Below are 26983 nucleotides of genomic sequence, written 5' to 3' on the forward strand. Positions count from 1 at the left end.
GAGTTTTGTGGGAAAACCATAAGAAACAAAAGCTTGGGAAGAGGCAAAGCTCCAGTGTACGAGAAATGTAGAAGCACCTCTGGGTTAATTGTGGAACCAAGCTGACAGAGATCTGAACTTACGCTGAAGGTTCTTGTTCTCCCGTCTGACAGTCTCAACCTGGTCAAGCACTTCTTCATAGGCATTCTTCATCCGGAAGATCTCAGTGCTAAGGGTGCGAGACTCCTTCTGGGCAGTTTCAAGCTCAGCCTGACTCTCCTGGTACTTCTGCTTCCATTCAGCCATGACCTAGAGTGACAGGAACTATCAGTGCACAAGAGTGGTCCATTTTACAACACGCCTGTCCCTGCACATTTATAGTATAAGAATCTAAGAGACGTGGTTTGCCTTGCAAACTTTTGCTTTGCACAGATCGCTGCCTGTGGCAATCTATTCACTGATACACATACTATGGCTGTTTCAGTGATAACTACTTAAATTTCCCTCAAGGCTGGCAGACAAGCATCAGCCAGAAGTCATAAAATTATTATCACAGAATCATTTGCCTTGGAAGAGATCTCTAAAGGTCATCTCCCCTGCAGTGAACAGGGACATCTACAGCTTGATCAAGTGGTGAGAGCCTGGTCCAGCCTGATCTTTTATGTCTCCAGGGAGGGGCATCCATCACCTCTCTGGGCAATCAGTTCTAATGCTTCACTACCCTTATCGTATATATATTTTTTCTTATATCCAACCTAAATTCCCCATTTCAGTTTGAAACCGCTTCCCCTTGTCGTATCACAAAAAATGCTGCCAAAGAGTCTGTATCCTTCCTTCTTAAAGCCCCCTTTAGTTACTGGAAGTCAGGGCTTGTTAGTATGCATATGAAAACTTTCTCATTCTGCTTGGTCTTCCACTCGATACAGAGCTTCCCAATCTCCCTTGTGAAAAGTTTATGCTTTTTAAAACTATCAGAAGCTATTTTATTTTTTGATGTGGTTACCTGGGGTTACTCACACTATGACATTTTCATTACTATTTGTTGTGTTACATGCTTCTTACCACAGTTTTGCTTTAGATAAAATGTAATTTATCTTACGTTGAGCACAGAACTCTCATACTTTCAGAATTTGGTCTGACCTATCAAATTTTTATGATTTTCATATCTAGTAGCCTTTCTGAATGAACCTTGTCAAAATTCTTCTGCTTTTTATCAAATGCTGCACAGGCTGCATTCGACCTCTCCACAGCAATCATGAGGTCATCCAGTTCCCCCTGCAGCCTCTGCTTTGTCTTCTCCAATGAAGCACACTTTGAATTGACAGCCTCAATCTGCTCCTCTGAATCCTGCAGGCGTTGAGCAAGCTTCTTTCTGCAGGATGAGACAAGCAGTGGTAAGAAAAGGAAAATTCTGTCATTCTGAGAAAATGGACAGGAAGGGAGTTTGGCACAGTAGAGAGCCAGCATAGAAAGCTGTGATATTATGGACAGAGAGCATGAGTAGGAGCCTCAGATCACAAAGAATGCTGGAGTGGTGCATAGGCTGGGAGAACACAAAGAAAGAGATATGGACGTGCATGTAACATGGGAAGAGGATTCCCCAGAAACCTAGGAGAAAGGTGATATGTGTGATGAAATCAGTGCAGAAAAAAAGAACATCTAAGGGGTAGACTGCACTAAGGTGGGGAGGAAGTAGAAACAATTTCTGTATTGGCAGTGTGAAGAATATGATTTTTCAACAATTATGTTAAACTCCATAGCTAATACACTGGAATTCTGCATTCTGCAGAGACTCTCCCAAACATCTACTTCTTCTCCTTTAACTCTATTTTCTCCCTCACCTTTTCACTCTCAACACATTACAAAGCACAATGCTGTGCATATTCCCACTATAAGCATATTCTGGTTTCCTCCAATTCCTTCTCATATTTTTACGTAATTATCTTTTTGCATGCTCGACATACTTGGCATCCTCCAGTTCCTCCATACACTGAATAGCATCCGTCTCATATTTGGTTCTCCACTGGGCCACTTCACTGTTGGCCTTGGACAGGGCACGCTGCAGCTCACCCTTGGCGTCCTGCTCCTCCTCGTATTGTTCTCGGAGCAAGTCACAGTCATGGCGGGCAGACTGCAAGGCGTGGGCCAGGGCATTCTTGGCCTGTACAATCAGAATTATACAAATTGTCAAAATATTAACAATTTGTGACTGGACCTTTTTATTGCATTTTGATAAAAATTCCACATCTCACTGACCATTTTGCTAGGGTAACTGAAGGAGACAAGTCAACAGTATTTGGGACTCTCTGTTTCAGACTTGATAGTGTTAATCAAGATCAGGCCATTTTGTTCAGTTTGTCTGGGACACTGCCTCTTAAACACAGCAACACCAGGTGCTTCAGGACAAGATACAGAAAATACTGCAGTGGAAAAGGTGGGAATAATCTCTCCAAAAGTCTCCCTGTAAGCTTTTCAGGTAGAATTTGGTGTTTGTCTGAAGGTGGAAAAGACTTGACGCTATGTTGTCATTTCTAATCCTCGGTAGTTCACGCCTGATCTTTTTCTTATTTTTTGTTTGTTGCTGTATTCTTTGAATCAGGGATTTCCCATAGCAGTAAGGCATGTACACAGATGTTCTCATTCACTTCTCTCCTGTATTTGAACTTCAGAAAGCATGGTAAGAAGAGCTTAAATTGTCTTACTTAATTTCTAATGTCTTTTCTTGAATTATACTCCAAGGCAAAGTTCTGAAGTTTCACTGTTCTTTTCTCAGAGGAGCTCTCATTTATTCTTTTATCACATTGATCTATTTTACAATTTTCAGGACTAAATTAAAACAAATCACCTTATTTTCTTCGTCTAGTTGCCTCTTCAGCTCTTCTGTCTGCTGTGTGATAGCCTGTTTGCCTCTAGTCAGTTGAGAAATCAAGGACTCCTTCTCCTCCAGTTGCCGAGTTAGTTCACCTAACAAGAAAATGGTTTTTTTAGACAGAAACATGAGACATAGGAAATTTGTACAAACGAGAAAGGCTAGCCATACACAAAAAGATTACAAGATTTAAAGTAAAATTCAGGGACAGGCTCTGAACAGCCTGATTGAACTGTGGATGTCTCTGTTCATTGCCAGGGAGTTGGACTAGATTACCTTTAAAGGTTCCATCCAACTCTGTGGATTCTGTAATTCTATAATTTCATTCTCACCAGGTAGGAAAAAGCTGTCAAAGATAACACTATGCTAGCATTGAAAGAAATTGAATGAACTGACCACAGGCTCACACATTCATTTTGATTGAGAATTCTTCTTTTGGCTTGCTTTGTTCCTTGGGATAGAGTTTTCTTGACTACCCCCAGGAAAAAAACTCTACAGTCTGAATTTTGTTCAGATCACCTAGTGATGAATGTATTAGAAAATATATAGACAGCATATTTAAATACTTGGCACTGCACAATTATATTTAATCTAAGGACACACCATTCTCAGTCTGTAGACGCATTTTCTGGGTGTTCATATCATTAATTAGCCGTATATGTTCATCATCTTTAGTTCTGACTTCACTGTACTGGTCTTCGAGAGCTCTGCACATCTTTTCCAGATTGCTCTGTTAAGACATAGAGAGCTTATCTATCAGCTCATTTAATTGTTCAGAAAAACAACTGTGTGGCGAGAAATATTTAATCTAACCTTAGCTTTGGAGACAGACTCCATGTTGCTGGCCAAGTCATCAATCTCCATCTTCAGCTCACTCTTCTCCTTCTCCAGCTTCTGCTTCACTCGTTGCAGGTTGTCGATCTGCTCCCCAAGCTCCGCTGTGCTGTCCGCATGCTTCTTCCGCAGGGCGGCAGCCGTGGCTTCGTGCTGCAGCGTGGCCTCTTCGAGGTCACGGCGCATCTTCTGAAATTCTGCCTCGCGCTTCTTGTTCATATCGATCTGAGCTGCCGTAGCCCCTCCTGCTTCCTCCAGGCGCTCGCTAATCTCCTCCAGCTCCCGGGAGAGGTCAGCTCGCTGTTTTTCAGTCTTTGCATGGATTGCACGTTCAGCATCAATTTCCTCCTCCAATTCTTCTGTACGAGCCTAGGAAAGTTAATTGCTTAAATGAGAATGTCTGAATAGACATACCTGAAGTAAACTTTAAGGAATAAAGAGCAAACATTCACTTTTGTTATATCAACCTGGAGAGTAAAGCACTGCAAGAAATTTCACTGAACTTTGTCATAGGACATTCAATACAGTGAACGTAAACTTAGGAACTGTGGGATAGGTGAGTGGACAGTGTGTTGGACTGAGAAACGGCTGACTTGCAATGTTCAGAGAGTTGTGATTAGTGACTCATAGTCTAATTGGACATCTTTAACTAGCAGTGTTCCCCAGGAGTCAGTACTGGATCTGCTTTTGTTGATCTTCATTAGTGACCTGGGTTAAGGGATGGAGTGCATCCTCAGCAAATTTGTTGATGAAACAAAGCTGGGAGGTGGATCTGACACACCAGAAGACTGTATGTCATTCAGTGAGCCCTGGACAGGCTGAGAGTTGTGTGCAGAGGAACCTGATGAGGATCAACAAGAGCAAGTGTAGAGTCTTGCACCTGGGGAGGAATAACCACATGCATCAGTATAGGTCATGGGCTGGCCCGCTGGAAAGGAGATCTGTGAAGAAGGATCTGGGGGTACTGGTGGACAAGAGGTTGGCCATGAGCCAGCAATGTGCCCTTGTGGCAAAGAAGGCCCATGGGACCCTTGGGTATATTACAAAGACTGTGGCCAGCAGCATGAAGATCTCCTCTGCTCTGCCTCTGTAAGGCCACATCTGGAGTACTGTGTTCTGGGTTCCTTAGTCCAAGACAGGGAACTACTGGAGAGAGTCCAGTGGAGATCTACAAAGATGGTCAGGGATTGGAGCATTTCCCTTATGAGGAAAGACTGAGGCTCTTCAACCTAGAGGAGAGAATCTTATCTGTGCTTATAACTATCTAAAGAGCAGGAGCCAAGCAGATATGCCAGGCTCTTTTCAGTGGTGCCCAGTGACAGAATAAAGGGTAGTGTGTACAAACTAGAAAACAGGAATTTCCATTTGAACATGAGGAAAAACTTTTTTGCAGTGGGGATTACAGAGCACTGGAATAGGCTGCCCAGAGAGGTGGTGGAGTCTCCTCTGAAGATATTCATGCCTGCCTGGTAACTTTCCTGTGCAACCTGCTGTAGGGAGCCTGCTTTAGGAGCGGCTGGACTAGATGATCTGCAGAAGTTTCTTCCAATCTGTTCTGTAATTCTGTGAAAATCTGAAATTTCACTAAATATTGTAGCTCAGAATGGATTATTTTATGTAATGACAGGCATAGAACTGCATAATGGCAGTTCAAACGCATAATGGATGAGCCTCTGAAAAATGTAAAATGATGTGAGTTGTTTAGGAATTTGCAGAAGGTCAGGTCGTCTCCATCAGCAAACACAACGTAATGAACCTTGGGACAAATAACCATGGGGTGATATCACTGAAAGGAACTGTTTTCCTTGGCTCTGCATTGAGATGGTGATCTCTATGCTGATTATGTAACTTTCTTTAATTTTCTTATGAAGGTAATTCTTAATGGCTTCACTACTGTTTTAACTCAGTATCTTAGCCATTTTTGAAGCCTGCCATAAGCTTTGCTTAAGAAATTCTTACATATTCACCTATGATTATAGACCAGAGCCTCTGTAAAAAAGTGCTGTCAGACAGGAACAGAACTGCGAGTCTATGTTCATTTTTTTTTTTTTATGTGCAGCATAATATTTCTCTATGACATTCTAAGAAAATATCAGATAATCCCAAGAAACCAGTACTCAGCTACTAAAAATATCTTTAGATATTTGTTACCTCCGGCAACCACCGTGTCAAAGGCCTCACTACCTAGGGGCTAGCGATCTGCATTTAGACTTTACCTGAAGCTCCTTGATTTTCTTCTGCAACTGAGAACTTTGAGCCTGCTCATCCTCAATTTTATTTTGTAGGTGGCTAATTTCAAAATCTTTTCTGTTAAAGAACAAGAATGTGAATTCTTGTGAACATAGTTAAGACAAAATATGAATTTTGGAATTTAGAGAATAAGTCAGTGCAATACTTTTTTAGCTTTTCATCCATCTGTTGCTTATCGTTTTCCAAATCCATGATGGAATCTTGAGACATTTTCAGATCTCCATCCAGTTTTCTTTTTGCTCTCTCAAGGTCCATTCGCTGTTTCCTCTCTTGTTCCAGAGATCCTTCAAGCTAGAACACATAAAACATACTTTGAAACAGATAAAATATACTTCAATAGTAAATATTCTTGATGTAAAAAATCTTAAATAGAGTTGCAAATCAAAACTAGAGGAAACAATCAGATCCTATACATATTCTCATCTCCTCCCACTCTTACTGGGAGGTTCAAGGTTTGGTTTCTGATGTTAGCTGATTACAACTTGGGCATGCACAGGTGAAATGCAAGCTATTCAAAAATAAAGAAATTAAAGATTTCCAGTGACTGTAGTTCCTACCATACAGACTGCAAAACATTGACAATTTCCCATAGTCCATAGCTTTCTGGATTATACCCATAAAGTACATAGGTCTGCAACAAGCCTCAAACTGCCTCAGATAGCTGCTAAAGCTAATTGGTTAAAATGTGCAGTACAAAAGTCTACAATGCTAAAATATCCAGTGATGAACACAGATTAAACAGCCAAGAAAAGATGGAAAATATACTGGATTCCACAACATCCTATCAACTGCCTATAAGTTATTAGGTAAAATTGTTAGAGCTGGCTTGGCTGTTCCAAATGTTGTTTACTCTCCCAACTACAGATTTCTTCTCTCCTGATCTGTCAGAGCATCCACCTACAGAACTCCATTTTTTTTTGTCTTACGTCATCTACTTGCTGCTCCAGTTTGGTCTTGATTTTGGTGAGAGTACTGACTTTGTCCTCCTCAGCCTGCAGGTCATCCAGTGTCTGCTGGTGTGCCTCCTGGAGGACCTTTTTCTCTTTGGTGAGTTTAGAAATATTTTCATCCAGAGCTGCCATCTCTTCAGTCAGATTCTTAACCTATTAGGCAGCAAGCATCCATACTATGAGGGGATCAGACAGATTGAGAACACAGTGAAAGCATTTCTGCAAAATCTTGCATGGACGGAGTCAAAGTGATCTCCACAGAAGGTCTACACTTTTTATATGAGAGTAGTAACCAGTATCATGCCTGTCATACCACTCTGGTCCTGAAGTGGTAAAAATCCTTGCTTTAGTTGGTCTTGACTCCCATCCATTTTTTACAGTGGAACATGTGCTAGATATTCACTTGTACCTGCAAGCTGTACTCTGCTTGGATTTACTGAAGGCCTGTGAGTTGCTCTTGTTCAAAACATGCATTTTCTACATGTGAGATATTTGCTAGGCATGCAGCTGTAATTTCTCAGAAGTGAGGTTGTTTAGAAGATACTACCATATGCAGATCACAGCCAAAAGTATGTCAAACTTCCATAAAAGTTTAAGTAACTTGGCGATATACAAAGAATCTTCTGTCTTTTAAGAGATTATCATGAATTGAGGTCTAGAGCCCTCGACTGTTGACATACCAGCTCTGGTGGCTTTATTTTGGAAAATTATTCCCTGCTCTTCATGAACCACTGCACTACCAACAACTTTATCTCGAACAAATCAGCCTCTCTGCATGAGTCTGCCTGATGTTTGCTTCCCACTTTTCTTATCCAGATGGGAAAGACTAACAGTATCCATAAGGAAAGTCCACTCTGCTGGGTGCTTTAGCTATGTGGTCCTTAACTTACTACCCAGCACCATCTAGATTTGCTCTAAATATTAGCATAGAAATGTCCAACATGTCTAAAATTGCAAACTTAGGATCCAGAAGTGTTTTCAGTGTTGTCAGTCAAGGGAACCTCAACATGTAAATACATCTCTGTTAGTATTGTTTCTATGGCAGGACTGAATGCTGTCACTGCAGGCGTGGGCTTTTGAATTCTAAGATTTCAGTTGTGATTTGTCACATTAATTGTTGAGACATATGTAGAGAGATCAGTGCTTTTACTGGGAGATAAATGAGCTAATGACAACCTGATCCTTAGAATTCAGGAATTCTCATTGTGTAGTCAAGTCAATGGAAGGAAAGGATAGCCATCCTAGCTGAGATCTGGGCTTCTTAAATACAAGGGAATTATAAGAAAACATTCTGCATTTGCAAGATCAGTTCTCCTCATTCACTGAGGAGAAAGGATCTACACAGCCATCCTCTATTGAGCCACTCGCAAGCATACTAGTTCTCCATCCACAGGAGAGACACTGGTTCTGAAAATAGCAGTGTATGGAAATTCTCCATCAAACCTCAACAAGCTGTTAACTTTTTTTGAAATGCCATGAAAAAAATATTTTTCCTAACAGGAAGTTATAATTTTAACAAAATATCTTCTGTTACAGGCAATTAAGTGGCAGTATCTTTTAGTGCTTTGGGCACATACCACTTCTACTGAGAGCACTTAGCAAACTCTGCAACATCCCACAAAACTGAAACCTGTCTGGAAAAACTGTCTGGGGAAGAATAATTTCCTGATTTGTCTATCACCTTATTCTCTGTTGCATGCTTCTCCTTTTCCACTTTGGCCAGAGTCAGTTCAAGGTCATCAATATCTTTCTTCAACTCCGAGCACTCATCCTCAAGTTTCCTCTTCTTTGCTGTCAATTCAGCATTCATCTCCTCTTCATCCTCCATTCTTTCATTAAGTTCTTTAATTCTAGCTTCCAGCTGAATTTTACTCTTGATGAGACCTTCACATCTCTCCTCAGCATCAGCTAGATTTTCACTCTCCTGTCAGAACACATTGAAGGTATGTTACATTTACCATACACATGATGAAAAGCAACACACGCTGCTCAAGCGCCACCTCCAGGAAATGAACTGTACAAGTCAGGGTAAAATTTCCAATGCAGTTAGGAATTAATGCACATGATCCAGTCATGGGGAGATTGCCCTGCTTGGTCATGGCTTAGGAAAGTGAACCATAATCCCACAATAGAGACCCTTCCTTTAGGTGGTCAGGTGGTTTGATAGCAGTAATATAAACTGAATTTGCAACAATCTGGATCAGCAAACTGGATGCCATGGAAGCATGAACCTACATGAGGATTTGTAAAACATAAGGCATTTGAAAGTCATCTTTCGTAATGTTGGATTATTCTATCCTTAATAAGCTGCTCCAGCTCTAACAGTACAGGTCTGATTGTCTCTCCGGCTCTCTTTGTCTAACCTCTTTCAGCCAAAATGGGATTGGGCTTATGGCAAAAAAGCATTGCTTAACCTAAATTTAGCCTGCAATTTCTACTATAACTAACATTTTGAGCAATATTATTGACAGATTAAATGTTACTCAAATTAATGCTACTGTGATGTATTCTAGGCAGAATATCAGAAAAGGTGTATGCTGTTTCCCAGAAACGTCATGGAGAAAAGACTTCACTGCAGTAACAAAGGATGTTATCTCTCAAGTTCATACTGAAACTCATGGGACACTCAAAATTACTGCTACTGAGTATGCTACTGAGTGCACAACAGTGCTACTGAGTATTTTCTGAGGACAAACATGGAGAAAAGGGCTTAGGAGGACCATTTAAATTAGAGTTGATTGAAATTCACACAGCAATAGGACTTAAAAAGCAGACAGAAAGGACTCTTCCAGTGATGAAACAGTGAGAAACTGTGTCAGGAAAGAGGCAGACAACACTCTAAGGGAAGTAATCATATCTTGAGACTTTTTTTATGCTCTGAAATCTGAAACCATGGAGTACATTGATGGAATCCTAACCTGGAAGCTAAACCTGAACTTCTTGCTTTTTTTCACTTATATTCTATGTGAAGGGGTTACGGTAAAGCCTACAATATTTATAGAGTAAGTTGGCACAGGAGAACAGCACACTAAGTACCAAAAAGGATGCAAGTGAACTCAGAAAACTGAGTGATGTTAAGTTGAAGTGCTGAAGAGGGATTCAGGGAAGGAATCTATCCTTCGACGTGCACAGTGACTGTCTTAGGGCTTGAAATAATACACAACTGTCCAAAGCCAGCCACATGGAGTCAAGTGAAAGTTCCACTTGCACCAGATAGCCCTTGGCCATAAAGTATTTTACTACCTTGTAACAGTTGACAGTATTCCTGTCTTTTGCAAATTCAGTCCCTGATTAGTACTGTTGCAGCTGAAAAACATCATCAGTCTTCCATATTATCACTCCTGTCTCTGATAGAAAAGCAGCCTCATCCCTGGCTCCACATTAGAATGGTCAGCAACTCAGGAAACAAGCTGTATTTCATACAGATCCAGAGAATGCAGCTAGGGACACACTGCAGATCTATGGCAAAGTGGCTTTACACTTGATTTCTGTCAGAACTTCCCTTTTTCATAACAGTGGTAATACTATATATCTGCTTTGTACCTTCTTTGCTTAGGCATAGATGACAAGACCAGATCTAAGATAGAGGAGAATGTGGCCCTGTTACCTGTCTATTTATGTATGACAATGGAAAAGAGAATGGAAATAGCTGTAGAGGAAGTGGAGGTGAATTTGAAAATGGAGGTTACTCACAGACTGAACCTGCAGCTGCAAATCGTTTTTCTCTTGCAACAGGGTCACCATTTTCTCCTCCAGCTCCTTCCTCTTTGCCTCAGACTTTGCAAGCTCTTCCTTGGTTTTCTCAAACTCCTCCTTCATGTTGGCCATCTCCTTCTCAGATTCTACACTCTTCAACATGGGCTTCATCTTGAAGTACAGCTTCATCCAGGGCCAGTGCTTGACATTCATGAATGCACGAACATTGTATTGGATTATATAAATGGATTCTCTGAAAATGCATGAAAATAATACAGGTTATGAGACTGGAGAGACCTGGATTAGAAACAGACTCTTGTTATTGGTAATACAGCATCAGTATTTTGTTCAGGGAAGTTTTATCTCACCTTGCTTGTGCTTATTAAAGTCATTTCTGGACACTGGAATGCTGAATGCCTGGCTCGGTAGAATGAACAGTAGCTATGTCTGGGCATAACAGAGAGGACTAAAATTCTCTGTCATGTTGTCTGATAATCTCTGACACTTTCCTGAATCTCAAAGTGCAAGTGCTCGGGTGAAGACCAGAGTGAAAACTGACGTTCATGTTGAGACTATAAACATGGCTGTTACTGTAAATTGTGGAAATGGCAGCTTGATGCTTTTGGGTCCAAAAAAACCAACAGATATAATATTAGAAATTACTGACACTGACAAAATGAAAACAACAATGAAATCTTACTATGGCAGCTCCAGCCCCCAGCTGCACAACAACCCTGGCTCTGGCTCTCCAACCATGACCCTAAGGACAGGGCACATGGAACCACCAAGGGCCCAGCGTGCTGTGCTCCACCTGCAGAGCCTGCAGTGCCTCCCATGACACAGAGGTCACTGGGAGAGGGTTGCAGCAGGAGGAGCAGGGTGTGGAGCCAGGGGTTGGACTCAGTGGTTCTTGTGGGTCTCCATAAGAACTCCAGATGTTCATTGTTTCTATTGAATGCCACAGGATTTTGTTCAAGGCAGCTTTTTTTGTTCATTGCAGAGAAATCCAGTACCAGTTATCAAATTCTTAGAAACTACCCCTGTTTTGGGAAGCTGCTGAGCTAAACATATATGGTAGGGTATTACAGATAAAGGCAGAGAGCAGAGAGTTGGCAGAAAGCATCCTATGGGTTTATGTGATCCTTCCTCCTCATAAACAGCTTTCACTTGTTAAAAATATTTGAGACAATTTGCTTGGCGTGTGCAGTGCTGCCACCCCTACACTCCAAATTTCTCATTAATTGTTCCACTCTAAAGGACAGAAATGAAAAGAGTATTTTCTCGACTGTTCCACGTAACATATCTTCTCTGTACAAGTTAGAATTCTTCATCTTAGGCAGAAATGAAGCAATGAAATAAAACAAGTAGAGTAGAATGTGAATTGATTTGTTACAAACGGATGTGATTTAATGAAATTGTCAGACAGCATGTTCCAAACAGCCAAATGAACAAGTACTAGGGTTTGTCTATCTCCATCACAGGGTTCTTTAAAGGTTGAAAATGATTCTAAAGGTTATTACATTCCTGGAGGAAGGGCTCACTGTTAACTATAGTGGTCCAGATGCTCAGTCCAACTACTAAACTGCCATTGCCAGAATTTGGAATGTTACAACAAGGAAAGTATTAGTTTCTGCTTTTTCTATTTCCCCTAATCTTTCTAAATGTCTTCACCAAGAACAGATTTGTGCCTGAAATGGGATGCTGCAGTCCCAGACTTTTGGTCTGGCACAATATGACTTATGCTGTGTTCATGTATTACCTTCTTGCATTCATCTTTTTAAATTCAGTTCTCATGAGATACCCTCTACACATAGCTTGCATATGAGTGATGAGGCTCGCAAGCTTCTCATCTCTCATTTCTTCTAGGAGTCCCAGGAGACCTGCCTTGAAGAACACCTAGAACATAAGAGAGGGCTAAGCAGTTTGAGGATTAGGCAGATACATAATGATTAGCATGTGATGTAGGGTAAGTAAAGGCAGTTTTGGAAGAAAGTATGGAGAGTAATTGTTTAATGGCTAGAGAAGTTTTGGGTCACTGTAGATATCCTCAGTGCTCCTATGTTTCATGACAAATCACCCTTTGTATGATCTAATCATAGTGTTGTGAAGTCAACCGAGGCTAGCTCCAGAGTAAGTTGGGAAGACCTAATTAATAAAACAAAGAGTTAACCTAGCATGCCATTCTACTCTGTCTTTTCACTGTACCCTTTTCTATCTCAGTGGTCAAGGCTCTGTTAAGTAACTTACAGGTGGCTAGAGAGCCATACATTATGAAGTTCATTTAATAGTGTACACAGTTGTTTCCTAATCATCATGAAGGCTGATTTTATATGCAAGAAATACTTTAAACAAATGGTATTTTTTGCCATTAATATACCCACACTTCCACAAGGACTTTACCTTGGTGTGGCCAAATCTGTATTGATTGTGGTCCACATCGATGGAGGAAAGAAGCTTTTCTGAAGCCTTTTTGCTGTCAATGAACTGACCTTCTGGTATGGCTGAGGCATTAAGAATCTTGTACCTGTAAGACAGGTTGCAAAGTGCTGGTTGCAAACATGAGGAGAATTGGGGCTACTGTGCATAATAAGATAATGTGATTGGAAGATGAGGTGTCTGAAAGCAGCTGAGTACACCATCTGAAACCTAGACAGACTTGGCTGAACAGAATATCATGACAAGGGGATATGATTACTCTGCAGTGGAATCGGTTGGCTGTGTAACAATATAGTATGTTGTGACATACAAAATTAATGTGCATACTTAACAGCATTTGTAGGTCAAGGAATTATGAAGAACATAGTGAGAACATGTCAACTTTGTCATCTCATCTTGTTTCATTTACCAGAATAAGGCTACTTGAATTAAAGCTGCTAACAAAAATCAACTGTATTCCAAAAGGAATACAGACCTTGAAAAGGAATACAGAACTCACTGTCTCTACAAGTCCCACCACTGAATCCTTCAGTTTGGACTAAAAATGACACAGTATTATTTTTCAACTGCTAGCAACAGTCTTAGCATTTTGCAAGGAAGCTTAATTAAGATAATGCTATGTTGTGGACAGGATCACCTAACTCTTCTAAAGGGGTTTCCTCCAATTAAGAAATGATGAAGGGTGACTGTACACTGCTGCACTTCTAGCAGTCAAGCAAGAGAAAATATAAAATCAAGATAATGAAAATGGGACAGTGTGTTTATTTTGTATTTTAGGCTTCTGCTGTGGTTCCCTCTGAACCTCAGTACATCTCCTTTGTACTGTATAGCAATTTTTGTTTCTGGACCATCGCTATTTTGGAGTGTCCCCTTTACCTCTCACATCAAGTTATGATTTGACAATTGAGTTCAACTAATATCTTACTGAATTAAACATCAGGTTGCATGGCAGGTCTCCTGGGACTGCATTCCAATCTTCACTTCTTCAAAGTCTGAGTATTCTTGCTGTAAAACGAGTATGATCAATTTCTTGCCAAAGAGGCCAGGAAGTGAAGAAAGAAGCAAACAGGTTATGCTTTTTTTGCTGGGAAAGAGCTTTTTACACCAACTCAGCATGGAAAATGCTACTGTATATTTAATAGCAATAGAACCCAGTTCTGATTTAGCACTTTACAGCAACTGAGCTCTCTTAAGCCAGTTTCATCATCTCCATTTTAACAGGACATAGGCCAGTGACAGTTACAGGATGCAGGCCAGTGACAAAGCACCAACAAAGTGTTGGAGTTTTGAATGCTTAGTGAATGCAATCTAAGGAGACTGTATCAATGTATTATTTTAATATTGTTTTGTAAGACTCTCACAGACTTATAAAGAGTAATCTGTAATGCCACTTAACTCATCCAGCAAGCATTTTGCAACTCTTTGAAGCAATAGGCAGTGATCACAGTTCAGAAATGATACAGGTTCTGACAAAACAACAAACCTCTGGTCTGATCAAAGAGGGAAAAGACTGGAGTGACTAATGATAATATTTATGGTAAAGTTCCCTCAAATGTCACCAAACTAGACGTTTCAGAGGGTGTTCCTCCATGGTGTCACCATATTTGTCACCTGAGTTGTGGGTTTACCAAATTTTTACGTTAACAGACAGTAATAACAGAAGACATACCGTTGTTTAAAGTCTGCATAAAGGATTCTGCTTGGAAAACCTTTCCTGCAAATTCGGATGCCTTCTAGAACCCCATTACATCGCAGCTGATGCATCACCAAGTAATGGTCCATTTCACCTTAAAAAAGACATGTATAGAATGACTCCATTTTTTCCCAAAGGATCATGATATTTACTAGAATGACAGAATAACTTCCACTTTTGCTAAAATTCAACCAGGCTTTGATTAAAGATGTAGGAAATGAAGACAGAATATGCCTTCAATTCATAGAAGTTGCAGAGAGTTGCATCAACCAACTGAGCTTTGCAACTCAGAATATTACGACTGGCAGTGCTTATAAATCACCAGTGGTAAAAGGCATAGGACCGCATTTCTCAGAAATGGTAGAAAAGTACTCCAGAAGACCGAATGAAAAAATCTGCAACAGCAACAGCGTCTCATAGAATGCAGATAGAGGCAGCACAATGTGCGACAGCTCTTCATTTTAGAGTTGATTTTACCTCGTATCTGCTGTGGAAATATTCACTACACTTAACCTTGATTAGATTTGAAAGATAGATTCCAGCAATTGAAGGGATAAGAATGATCCTTAAAGCTCTCAGTCATTTTAACTGCCTGTAGAAGGTAGCTGACTGAAATTGGAAGAATGATCTCTATCAGATATAATAATCAACTAAATTTCTTAATCTTATTCCCATGTATTGCAAACAAAATACAATCGGTAGAATAAAATACTTTTGGAATCACTTCATGAAGAAGAAATTTCTGTCAGCTGCTACAGAGATTAATTAATGCCGAATGGCCCATATCATTCACTCTTACCTTTTCATTGTAATCTATAAATAATGTGTACCCAAAGGCATGGTAGGGAAGTTGAGCATAATTAGCCTAAAAACAGCTAACAATCAGAAAATGTCCAGTTTCTCTTCCTTCACGATTCTTAATTCTGTTCACTCATCACTGCTCTTTTTTTTAAAAGGCAGATATGATATTTCCTCGGAGTTACCTCTCTGAATATTAAAATGATAGCCATATCTGGCAGAGTTGTTCATTCATGCATATTTCAGTAGATTTCCTTAATTCCCTTAAGCCTACTCTATTGTCAAGACCCCAGCAGGATACTCGCACATTACTTCAGGAATGTGGACTTTCCATACTGGCTTCATTTATAGTCATTGGAATGAAACTGCTTTCTAGGGTGTGATTCATCTCATCCTTAGACATTTGAAAGGAGCCGGATGAGTCATACCTTAAAATGCCAGTTTCTCTCAATTAAATATAAAAGTAGTTTAGATGAATAGGACAATCGGACTGGATGATCTCAGAGGTCTTTTCCAACCTTTATGATTCTATGATTCTATGAATAGCTGAAATCTGAATATCATACATACGCATGTTTCTTGTACCATATTTGTGTTCTTCAAGGTTAACAAGAGAGACAAAAAGAAGGGTAAGAAATGCTTGAAAATTCTGGAGCAGAGCAAACTGATGCTAAACTTCTTGTATTCCTGTTGCATCTACTACACCTTATCATTCCACCAATATCAGTCCTCGTAATGATTAGACTCCTGAGACCCACGCAAGGTATTTAATGGCCCCAAACAGAACTGTTCTGGTAGACTGAACTCCTTGCAAGTTTAATATTTAATTCAAGAGAGGAACAAAAATAACTTTACATCAAAATGCTTTTCAGGTGCAAGCAGCACCCAGCAGCTTACACAATGAGTTCTACAAGTGATGCATGATTTCTTTGACAGTCTTCCAGCTAGAACTGGATTCTAATACTGAATATTTAGAAGTTGTTAAATTGCCTTGTCTGAGCCCAGCAGTTTTGAAAGACTCACTGCCTTAAAAACAGGCATTTATTAGGAACTTGGTACTGCTGTTACTTCTGACACCTGTAATAAAGTCAAGACACCTGTAATAAAGTCAGTGTTAATATTCATCAACTCAAGATTCACTCTAATATTCATCATTCAAAATTCATTCTAAAAGTCATCAATTCTAATAAATCTCATATTTATTATCTTCAGCTCTGTACACTCATTAAGCAAAGACAGGTAAGTGTGGAGAATTACGTAGTGCTCAAAATTTTACAGACAAGAATAGAAAGCTCGTTTGAACATCAGAAGAAGTTTGTGTAGAAGCTGAACAGCCCGATTCTAGTCAGTTCAGTGTGTAATGACAGACTTACCTGGTGTTTTGGTCTCATTTGGAATCAAGCAACGCACAAAATGAGGGTGGGTACTTCTCAGGTTAGTCATCAGCTTGTTTAGATTTTCCTGTGACAGAACAAAACACAAAGTCTAAGCTCTGAGTTACAAAGCTTTTGCATTTTTATTGGTTAATTTTAAGGAGAACTTCACTTACCCTGAACACAGCAGATACTGTCTGGAAAGATCCCCCCTTCTTCTTGGCACCTTTCTTGCCACTGCCACTATCACCTTGGGAGAAGTACATAAGAGCTGAATGGCTGGAGTAAGCAGTATGCCAATATAAACATTAATGTGAAATAGTGACTTACTGCTGCATGGTAGATTGTGAACTATAGCTAGGTTGTTATTAATCAGTGGGGTATATTTAGATCTCAGATATTTGACTTAGTTTACATCATAATACATGCAGCTTTGGTGGTATGGAACACTGTGGCCTGACATTTTACATTTTACTGTGTGTCACTGGACATTACTTTGACTCAAAGATACACCCTCAACTTATTTTTGTATTTGTATTTAATTAGGTGATAGGCCACAGGAGTGGCTCAGCAGTGGACGTGCAGTGAAGTCTTCTCTAGAAAAAAAATCCTATTCTAGTGCTTCAGTTGAAGAATAGGGACCTATTCTGTGTTACGGCATCCCAAAGGTAAGAAACAAAATATAGTCTTCAAAGCATATAAACTGCTTGCATTTTCCAAATATATTTGACACCCATCTAGATAATGGCTAATCATGCACATGAATCACATCTCAGTAAGTCAGGAAACATTCAACTCCTGTTGTTTTGGACTTGCTGAGTATTGCTTCTCTGTACCATGAGAATAGGGAGCTTTCTGCAGTTATATATGTTTGTATCTTAGTCTTGTGCACACAAGATTAGGATTAGGTTAGAGGATGATAAAGACCCTAGAGAATACCACAAAGAGGAAAAACAGAAGTATACTTTAGTTTTTTCCTGCCTTATTGATGAGCACTTACTTGTTTCTGCACCAGCATAGTTAGAGAAAAGGAAGGACAGTAGCTTCAGGGATGATTTCTGGTACAGCCCCACAACAGTTTCGTTCAGGGGGTCCTTGTTCTTCTCAAGCCAGCCAGAGATGTTGTAGTCCACTGTGCCAGCGTAGTGCACCAGGGAGAAGTGGGCCTCAGCCTTGCCTTTGGCAGGCTTGGGCTTCTGGAAATTGTTGGACTTGCCCAGATGCTGGTCATAGAGCTTGTTCTTGAAAGAGGTGTCAGTTGCCTTGGGAAACATGCACTCCTCTTCCAGGATGGAGAAGATGCCCATGGGCTGGGAGAAATATGAATACATGAAGAAAGAAAGCAGTCAGGAGAAGGAAAGTGAATAAAATTTTGCCTTGCATATGATTTGTAGTTTGTTTCCATGACTGTAATTTGTGAGGCACAGGTTCTTAAGACATCATTAGCTAGTGTAATTTGTGAGGCACAGGTTCTTAAGACATCATTAGCTACTGTAATAATCAAACATAATATAGTTACTGCTTAGATGCATCTAAGTGATCTTCTGAGGAGAGGCTTGTAAAATTCATGTTATATTCAATTGCTTCAATAATCTTTGCCCTAAACTCTTTGGAATGTAAACCGGTGAAATAAAAATGGAATTCAGAAGACAGCTTTCAGTGCCCTGCTCGTGGGGCTGCTGATGCTATTGTGTATATCTGTTACAAGTGATCTGGTTGCAACTGCCAATGTAAACTTAGTCTCATGGCTCCTCAAAAATGTGCATAAATAATGGATGCACATGAGGGATAAGATTTTTCTCACCTTATATGGAATGTAAATGGCACCAATCTGGCATATTAGAATACCCAAAGCCTTCTAATTTATCATAGAATGTATTTAAAATTGGAAATATTTCAATACAGAAATGCAGGCATACCTTTAGACACATCAGAGCTTACATCTGAGCCAAATTAGGAATCTTCTGATAGTGCAGATCAGTTATATCTTTTCTAATTTTGCTGGAGATACTCATTCTATTTCATTGGACTAAGAATTACTCTAGGAGTTCCTACTTTTTATAATATATACCTTTTTCTAACATATAATTTAATTAGATTCCATCAGATGCTTACAGCTGACACCAGGTAGACAGCTGTCATAACTAGAATCAGTATTTCTCCGGAGCATCAGCTGTCCCAGGAAGTGGGTGTTGGGCAGGAATACCATGTTTTGAATGAGCCTTTTGCCCACTAGGTTTGGGCTATTCTGTGAGAGCTCTGGGGTTAGGACATATCTTAATTAGCTGTAGGTGTTTCTAAAGTGAAATGTAGATCTGAGTTAGCTGTCCAGATTGTTCTAGCATCAGTGCATGCATACAGACATTTCACAGAATCACTAATGAGACATACTTTATCAGATGGTTTGCATCCCAGATGTGTCTACTTCTTTCCTGTCATTACAGAAGTGACTACAGCACTATATTAATGCATGTGATGTAATTCCTGTGGCTTTAACTATTCTGTATTGCATAGATGCAGGACACAAACTGTGTGGACACTGAGCAGTAAGCATAAGCACAGCAATATGCACCACCTGTGAATGGTTCTGCTGGCTGTAGATGCTGCTATGTGGTGGAAACAGTGGAAGGTTAGGAAGAAATGTGAGGCTTATATGTGCAAAGGCATCATCCATGAGTATGAGTGGTGAATGTGCTTGTGGGGTGGTTGAAGGAGTCACTGGGCAGTGGGTGGGGAAAAGGTACTGGTATGGTTCTGAAAAGGAATATATTCAGATGTGTGTACATCGATTTACAGATACTGTGTAAATGTTGTGCACAACCACTGATCACTGTCTCTACTGCAGTGGGAGGTTAATTCCCATTAAGACCACTACCACTGGAGTGACAGAGGACACTGATAGAGGGGCTAGAAAGAATTATGTTGAGAGAACATGGAACCGAATTCTGTCAAATACTGCAAGAAGCAAAACTAGAAATTTCACCTTACTGTCTACTACTAAAGGCAAAATTAATGTGCCTCCCTACCTTCCATCCCAGTCAGAAAATCATCCTTTGTGCAGAGGCAGTTTGCTGCTCCAGAAATTTGTATAAATTTGTAATTTTTAAATAGATTTTAGATACACTGTTAGATTTGATAAATTGCCTGTTTTTATGGGAGAATCAATCAACATAAATACTTGAATTTATTAAGATTAAATGGACTAAGATAAGTGACCAGAAAATAAATGTGCTTTCCTAAAAAGAAGAATATTTCCTCTACCTTCTCAATGAGCTCAATGCAGGCAGCCAGGTCCATCCCAAAGTCAATGAACTCCCAGTCAATGCCTTCCTTCTTGTACTCCTCCTGTTCCAGCACAAACATGTGGTGGTTGAAAAACTGTTGCAGTTTCTCATTGGTGAAGTTGATGCACAGCTGCTCCAGGCTGTTGAACTGCAAATTCAAAACAAAACAAAACAAAACAAAACCATTTAGTTTGGAAAAATTATCAAGGGGCAAACATACCTACTGTAACTCACATCAAATATCTCAAAGCCAGCAATGTCCAGGACACCAATGAAATGCTGCCTGGGTTGCTTCGTATCGAGCTGCTGGTTGATTCGAGTAACCATCCATAGGAACATCTTCTCGTAGACTGATTTAGCCAACGCACCCACTGAATTGTATACCTGTGAGAAACATAGCCAAGGCAGTAAAGAAGATTGAGCTAACTTTGAAACTGAAAAAAATGAATGAAATGAAAAGACAATTGGCTCTCCACGTACCTGTTGGACATTTTGCCCTTTAGTCACATATTCATTCCCAACTTTCACCCTAGGATAGCATAAAGCCTTGAGCAACTCTGCAGAATTCAGACCCATCAGGTAGGCAGCTTTGTCAGCCACTAGGAAGAGATACAGCAAGGGAGTACAATATGGGCAAACATGCCTCGATCCTCTAGGAAGCATCTGTTAGAAGCAGCCTAGCTGGGCACTCCTCAGACGTGCTGCTGTGATGGGGAGCTCCATTCAGCGCCCTGGAGAGTGCATCCCATCAGCACAGCAGTGTCCATAAATAAACCAGTGACCTCTTGTCACGTGCCCTGACTGCTAAAGCTTAGTTTCTGGAAAGGTAAATGCAGTCCCAGAGTTTCAAGCAACCCTCCCCACCTTCCGTGCCATCTGGCTCCGCCTGCTCCTCCCGCTGCTTCTGCTTGAACTTCATGTTCCCATAGTGCATGACAGCCCCTGTCAGCTTGTACATCCCCACCTTCTCGTCGGGGCTGAAGCCCAGGATATCCACGGCATTCTGCGGACAGAACAGACTGCTCAGGTGAGGCCAGAGGAGCGCGGCCCGCAGCACCGCGCTGCGATGGAGCTGCGACCTTGGCCGGATGAGTGCCGGGAGCGGCTGCTGCAGGGCAGCACGGGCTGGGGATCCATCCTGGCCGCACAGCTCGGATTCACCCAGCTGGGGTGCCATACTCACGTCCGTTGCCAGCAGCTCTTCGCTGTCATCGATGCTGGCAACGCTGATTTCCCCTTGGCTCACGTAGGCGAAGTCGTAGGGGTTGGTCGTGATGAGAAGGAGATCTGCAAGTGTAGGGTGCACCGTTGGTGGTACAGGGCAGATCAGAGTGCAAAGGGAGCTCACTGAGCAGAGCCCAGCAGTGCTGGCACTCACCAATGAGCTCCGGCTTCTTATTGGACATGATCTGGTAAAAAATATGATAGCTCCTTTCACTGGCTAGCTGGAAAGTCACTCTGGATTTCTCCAGGAGATCTGACCAAAAGAGAGATGCCATGAGGCTCCTGGGACACCTTAGACCAGGAATGCATGAATTCTGTGTGTGTTGACTATTCCAACTCACAGGTTTCAATATCTGCAGAGGCCAGCTTGCCTGTTGTTCCAAAGTGGATTCGGATGAACTTCCCCTGTGAAGTTGTAGAGATCAACCTACTGGCCAGAGTGATCAATAGATGAGACATTAGATGTCTGAATTCCAACAGAAATGAAATGAACTCACGAAGCGTGAGGAGTTGTCATTCCTGACAGTCTTGGCGTTGCCAAAGGCCTCCAGCAGTGGGTTGGCACTGATGATTTGATCCTCAAGCGTTCCCTAGTTCAGGGAGAAAGGGAATCTTAGTAATCACTAAGCTTCACTACTAATCACTAAGTAATCACTACTAGTTGCTCACAAATATGGCAAGGGATACATTACAAACAGGTCATTTTTACATCTCATTTATTACTTTAACCTCCAATTCACAGAGTTTTTAAACACTCATTAGCTGTCACTCAAGAATGTTGCCATTGGTTTCAGAGGAAGAGCAAGACCAATCTGTATTTTGTGTCCTTTTTCTATGTGCCACCGTATGTTGTGTGTTATATACAGAATCATTATGGCAGAGCTCAGAGAGATTGGCATTTGTATGAGAAAGGCATTTCCACATTCCTGTTTACTGCTTACGAAGGACACTAACAGATAAAGAAAATATGAAAAATGGGTGGTTTTCTTTCTTTCTTTTTTTTTTTTTTCTGGAGGTTACTCAAACACAAGACACAGAGAAAATGGTACAGTCGTAAAGCTTTAAGTAGGACCCACCCAACAATAAAATTTTTTTTAGTTACATTCAAACAAGCAGCAGCCTTTCAGATTGCAGCAGTGTATCTCCAGACACACTTTGATAAGAGGGGTAGAACATGGGTGAAGCCTAAGACTCAAATACCAAATTTAATGAGAAAGGGAACAGTGACTCTTGGAGGCTGGAGTTCTTTCCTTTTTCTTATCTTTTCTTTCCTTCTTATTTATTTATTTTTCTTTTTTTCCTGGATGGAAACTGGATGGAACGCAGAAGAAAAGATCAACATGCAAAATTTCAGTTGTATTTCTATTGTATTGCACTTTTTAAATGAAAAAAAAAAAAAAAAAAAAAAAAAAGAGTGAGAAAAGAATTTTCTGTGACATTATGTCTTTTCTGTACAGGTGCAGGAAGGTTACACAAGGCAGAGTCACAGCATGCTGTTTTGGGATGATAGGGAAAGGTTTTCTCAGGGCTCTTAGCAAAGACATGGTTGATCCCTGAGCAGTCAGAAAATGAAAGTGTTGCCACGGATGGTTTCCAAGCAAAGCAAAGAATGAGATTGAAAAAGCCGTCAGTTTTATCCAGATGAAAGATCAACGGCAGAGCTGAACGTGCTGCACATCATTCGGGTATGGTGCAGCAGCCCGCAGCATCTTGCGGCAGGGAGGCAGCGCCTTTCCCAATAGTGTCTGCAGGCGGCGCAAAGGATTTAAGTTAGTTTGGAAGTGAAGAGCCCTTCAAAACTAAGCGGTATCCGAAGTGCTCCTCTCTGTGTCCTCTCTGTCTCTCGTAAGAAAGCTCGACTATCTAGGGTAGCGTCTTCTCACATATCTCTTTCTAAATGAACTTACTCATTTTAAGAGGTGTGTGTGTGTCAGTGCAGTTGATTCCACCACCAAAAATCTTCATTTTAGTGCATAGCTGTAACCTGGGAACATACTAGGTAGCATGGTGAATGAGAACAGTATGGAAGATCTGAAATCCTTTACACAAGTTCAATCTGGGCTTCTGTCTGCAGGCTGCGTTACAAATTTCGCAAGGCTGAGAAAGCATTCCTGGGAAATATCATAACTCATTTCCTTTATTTTTATGCTGTTGCCTGATACCTGATTTCACTCTATGTTTGAGACTTGATGCTGGGCTAGACAGAGACATAACTGAGTGTTTTATTTAGTGGTCTTAAAAAGAGATTACTAATTTAGTGGCCTTATGAAAAGAAACATACTACTGTTATACAGATTGTGAATATCAAGTAAATATTCTGTGAAAAATCTTAGAAGGCAGAATGAGTTGTTGTCCATCTGGGAACCTGGTGGGTTTTTTTTGTATCAATCAGTACATCTTTCAGCTGTCTCCAAGTTTTGCTGAGATTGCTCCTTGCACAGTGAGCAGCTGGTGAAAACTGAGCCCAAGAGATACTGAAATGGTGCTGATGGAAAGAGTGCTCGTGCTGAAATTGTCTTTGCCATAACAACCTATCAATCACAGACACCTGCCTCTCAGTGAGAAAAAGTGTTCAGCCTTGGGATTTCCTTAGGATCGACTGTGCCCTCGGGTATTCAAATAGCACACTGACAGGCATTGCTCTCTTTGATGCACATATCTCCTCACAGATTTTGGGGACACTTGTGCCACGAGGGTGTTTGTTGCTTGCTGTGTGCTAGGGAATGAAGTCTGTTCCAAATAAGTGCACTGCTGGGCTCAGATTGCAGCAGCTGGACTGCTCAGCAGAAAGAGACATCGGGGCATGTGTTTTCTTCACTGGACGGTTCCTCTCTGGGGTTAATGTCAGGCAAATGGTCCCAGCTGTCCCAAATCTGACCCTTTTCTTATGCTGCCTCTCAGGGCTGTTACACAGATCATGGACAGGAGGACGAGCCAGAAGAAATTACTGTGTGATGCACCTGAACTTACTATAACTTCAGTGCGACCTCTCTGGAGTCCACAGTTACTGTACTTCCCCTGTTGGGAATGAAACTCAATTTCATGCCTGTGGGAACTAACTATTTCAGTGTAAACATACTGGGAAAGAAATGAGGACAGTTTACTTAATTAAACTGTTTTGAACTTAATGTAGAGAGAGAAAAATCAAATGCAATATATGTTTTGTTGCAGATAATGCAGCAAATGTGCATGGGAATGATACCTTATATGTAGAGCTGACTATTAATTCCATCACATAAGGGGAGACAGCAACCACTGAGCAAGAAATTCTAATGTACCCTACTTTTATTTGAGGGCTCTTGAAAGCCCTCAGGTGTGTGGAGATGGCCAATCTCACAGCATACTAACGGTTCAGTACACAGGCAGACTGTCATCACAGAGAAGACTTGTGCAGATTTATATTATCTTCCTGCCTATGGTTGAAGCTTTCCCTGTGTAAATAAGGATTGGGTAGGAAATGATATTTAATTATTTCCTACATTGTGGAAGTGTTATCTTCAGGGATCTGTGAGGTAGAATGCTGTCTGATACAACTGCGGAGGGAAGAGGAGGCAAGGAAAGCTGGGTAATATTCAGTGATCACTTACACTAAGCCCAAGAGTGATGCATCCCAAAAAGAGGAAGCCAGAAAAAATGCTGAGAGGCCTGTAGGGATGAACAAGGGGTTCCTGGACAAAGTCAGACACAGAAAGAAAGCTTCCAGTGAATGGAAGCAAGGACAGGTAGCCTAGGAGGAATACAGAGACGTTGTCTGAGCAGGCAGGGATCAGGTCAGTAAAGCCTCATAGAAGGTCAGAAACTCTCATAGAATTGAATCTAGCAAAGGATGTCAGGGACAACAAGAATGGCTTCTAAAATTATGTAAGTGATAAAAGCAAGACTACAGAAAATGTGGGTCTTCTCTGCAAGGAAATGGGAGACCTGGTTACCTGGAATGTTGCCCTGGTTTCAGCTGAAATAGAACTGTTTTTAACTTCTTCATGCCTGGTAAGATGCTGTGCTTTGGCTTTAGGAGAAAAACATTGTTGATGACACACTGATGTTTTAGTTTTTGCTGAGCAGTGCTGCACAGAGCCAAAGATACTTCATTTTCTCAGCTGCTTGCACTGTCCTGCCAGCGGGGCTCAAGGAGGTAGGAGAGGGCAGAACCAGGACACCTCAGCTAAACTGGGCAAAGGGATATTCCAGACCATATGACAGCATGTAGAAAAAGCTTGAAAACAATGGGAAATTTGCCAGGTGACTTGCTGCTGCTTGGACTTTGTGGGCTTTGGTCAGTGGGTGGTGAGCAATTGCTTGTGCATCACTTGTTTTGTATATGTTATTATGGTAACTATTATCCTCTTTTCTCCTTCTCTTTTCTGACTTAGTAAATATTTTTTAATGTCAACCCATGAGTTTTTTTTTTTTTTTTTTTTTTTTTTCTTGATTCCCTCCCACATCCCACTGGGAGGGGTGGGATGGATGAATGACTGTGTGGAAAATGCTGAGGTACTCAGTTGCATTTTTGCCTCAGTCTTCACCAGCAAGTCCTCTAACCACACCACACTACTCACAGAATCCAAAAGCAGAGACAAGAGAATGAAGAACTGCCCACTGTAGGAGAAGATTGAGACCATGCAAGGAACCCAAAATGTGCACAAGTCCATGAGATCTGGTGAGGTGCATTTGAAAGTCTGGAAGGAACTGGCAGAAGAAATTGTTAAGCTGCTATCTATCATATGTTAGAAATTGTGGCAGCCCAGTGAAGTTCCCACTGACTGAAAAAGGATAAGCCCCATTTCAAAAAGAAAAAGAAAGGAGTTCTGGGGAACTTTAGGCCAATCAAGTGTCACCTCTGTGCCCTGCAAGATCAGGAAGCAGATCCACCTGTAATCTGCTGAGGCACATTGAAAACAAAGAGGTGACTGGGGAAGAGTGCCATTCTCACTAAGGACGAATTATGCCTGACAAATCTGTTGGCCTGCAATGATGACGTTACAGCATTGATGGATAAGGGAAGAGTAACTGTTGTCATCTGCCTGGACTTGTGCAAAGCATTTGACACTGTCCCGCATGACATCCTTGTCTCTAAATTTGAGATACATGAATTTGACAGATAGATCACTTGGTGGATAAGGAATTGGCTCACTCAAAGTCTCACTCAAAGTGTTGCAGTCAATGGCTTGATGTCTGGGTGGAGACCAAGAACAAGTAGTGTTCCTCAGGAGTTGGTATTGTGACTAGAATTATCTGACATCTTTGATGACATGAATAATTGGATTGAGTACATCCTCAACAAGCTAAATGTTGTGGTCAAGATGCTGGAGGGAAGGAATGCTACCAGAAGAACCTTGACAAACTTGAGAAGTGGGCTTGTGTAAACCTCAGAGTTCAACAAGGCCAAGTACAAGGTTGTGTACCTCCACTTGGGGCAATCCCAAACATGGATGCAGGCTAGGTAATGAATGCATTGATAACAACCCTGCAGAGGATGACCCAGGAATACTTTTTTTTTTTTAAAAAAAAAAAAGAGAATATGAGTCAGCAATGTGCACTTGTAGCTCAGAAAGCCAACCATATCCGGGACAGCATCAAAAGATGTGTAGCCAGCAACT

The 26983-nt window shown here is 41.0% G+C and overlaps 1 protein-coding gene across 1 annotated transcript in view; it reads right to left on the minus strand.

Annotated features, from left to right (window-relative positions):
• The window catches only part of LOC116235574 (myosin heavy chain, skeletal muscle, adult-like), a 39610-nt gene that overhangs the window by 10148 nt on the left and 2479 nt on the right, over positions 1 to 26983 (minus strand). The window contains exons 6-30 of the mRNA XM_090121905.1: positions 21884 to 21976; positions 21728 to 21791; positions 21541 to 21639; positions 21346 to 21449; positions 21027 to 21165; positions 20643 to 20761; positions 20397 to 20546; positions 20140 to 20310; positions 17879 to 18188; positions 17055 to 17128; positions 16879 to 16966; positions 14684 to 14801; positions 12979 to 13102; positions 12338 to 12474; positions 10576 to 10831; positions 8564 to 8806; positions 6859 to 7035; positions 6078 to 6223; positions 5899 to 5989; positions 3662 to 4051; positions 3452 to 3578; positions 2825 to 2943; positions 1944 to 2140; positions 1168 to 1351; positions 123 to 288 (exon numbers count right to left, since the gene is read on the minus strand). Of these exons, the coding sequence (XP_089978031.1) occupies positions 123 to 288; positions 1168 to 1351; positions 1944 to 2140; positions 2825 to 2943; positions 3452 to 3578; positions 3662 to 4051; positions 5899 to 5989; positions 6078 to 6223; positions 6859 to 7035; positions 8564 to 8806; positions 10576 to 10831; positions 12338 to 12474; positions 12979 to 13102; positions 14684 to 14801; positions 16879 to 16966; positions 17055 to 17128; positions 17879 to 18188; positions 20140 to 20310; positions 20397 to 20546; positions 20643 to 20761; positions 21027 to 21165; positions 21346 to 21449; positions 21541 to 21639; positions 21728 to 21791; positions 21884 to 21976 (3886 nt within the window). The remainder of the gene's footprint in view (positions 1 to 122; positions 289 to 1167; positions 1352 to 1943; positions 2141 to 2824; positions 2944 to 3451; positions 3579 to 3661; positions 4052 to 5898; positions 5990 to 6077; positions 6224 to 6858; positions 7036 to 8563; positions 8807 to 10575; positions 10832 to 12337; positions 12475 to 12978; positions 13103 to 14683; positions 14802 to 16878; positions 16967 to 17054; positions 17129 to 17878; positions 18189 to 20139; positions 20311 to 20396; positions 20547 to 20642; positions 20762 to 21026; positions 21166 to 21345; positions 21450 to 21540; positions 21640 to 21727; positions 21792 to 21883; positions 21977 to 26983) is intronic.

This window comes from Phasianus colchicus, chromosome 20 (assembly GCF_987193195.1).
Source record: "Phasianus colchicus chromosome 20, bPhaCol1.hap1.1, whole genome shotgun sequence".
Taxonomy (NCBI): Eukaryota; Metazoa; Chordata; class Aves; order Galliformes; family Phasianidae; genus Phasianus; species Phasianus colchicus.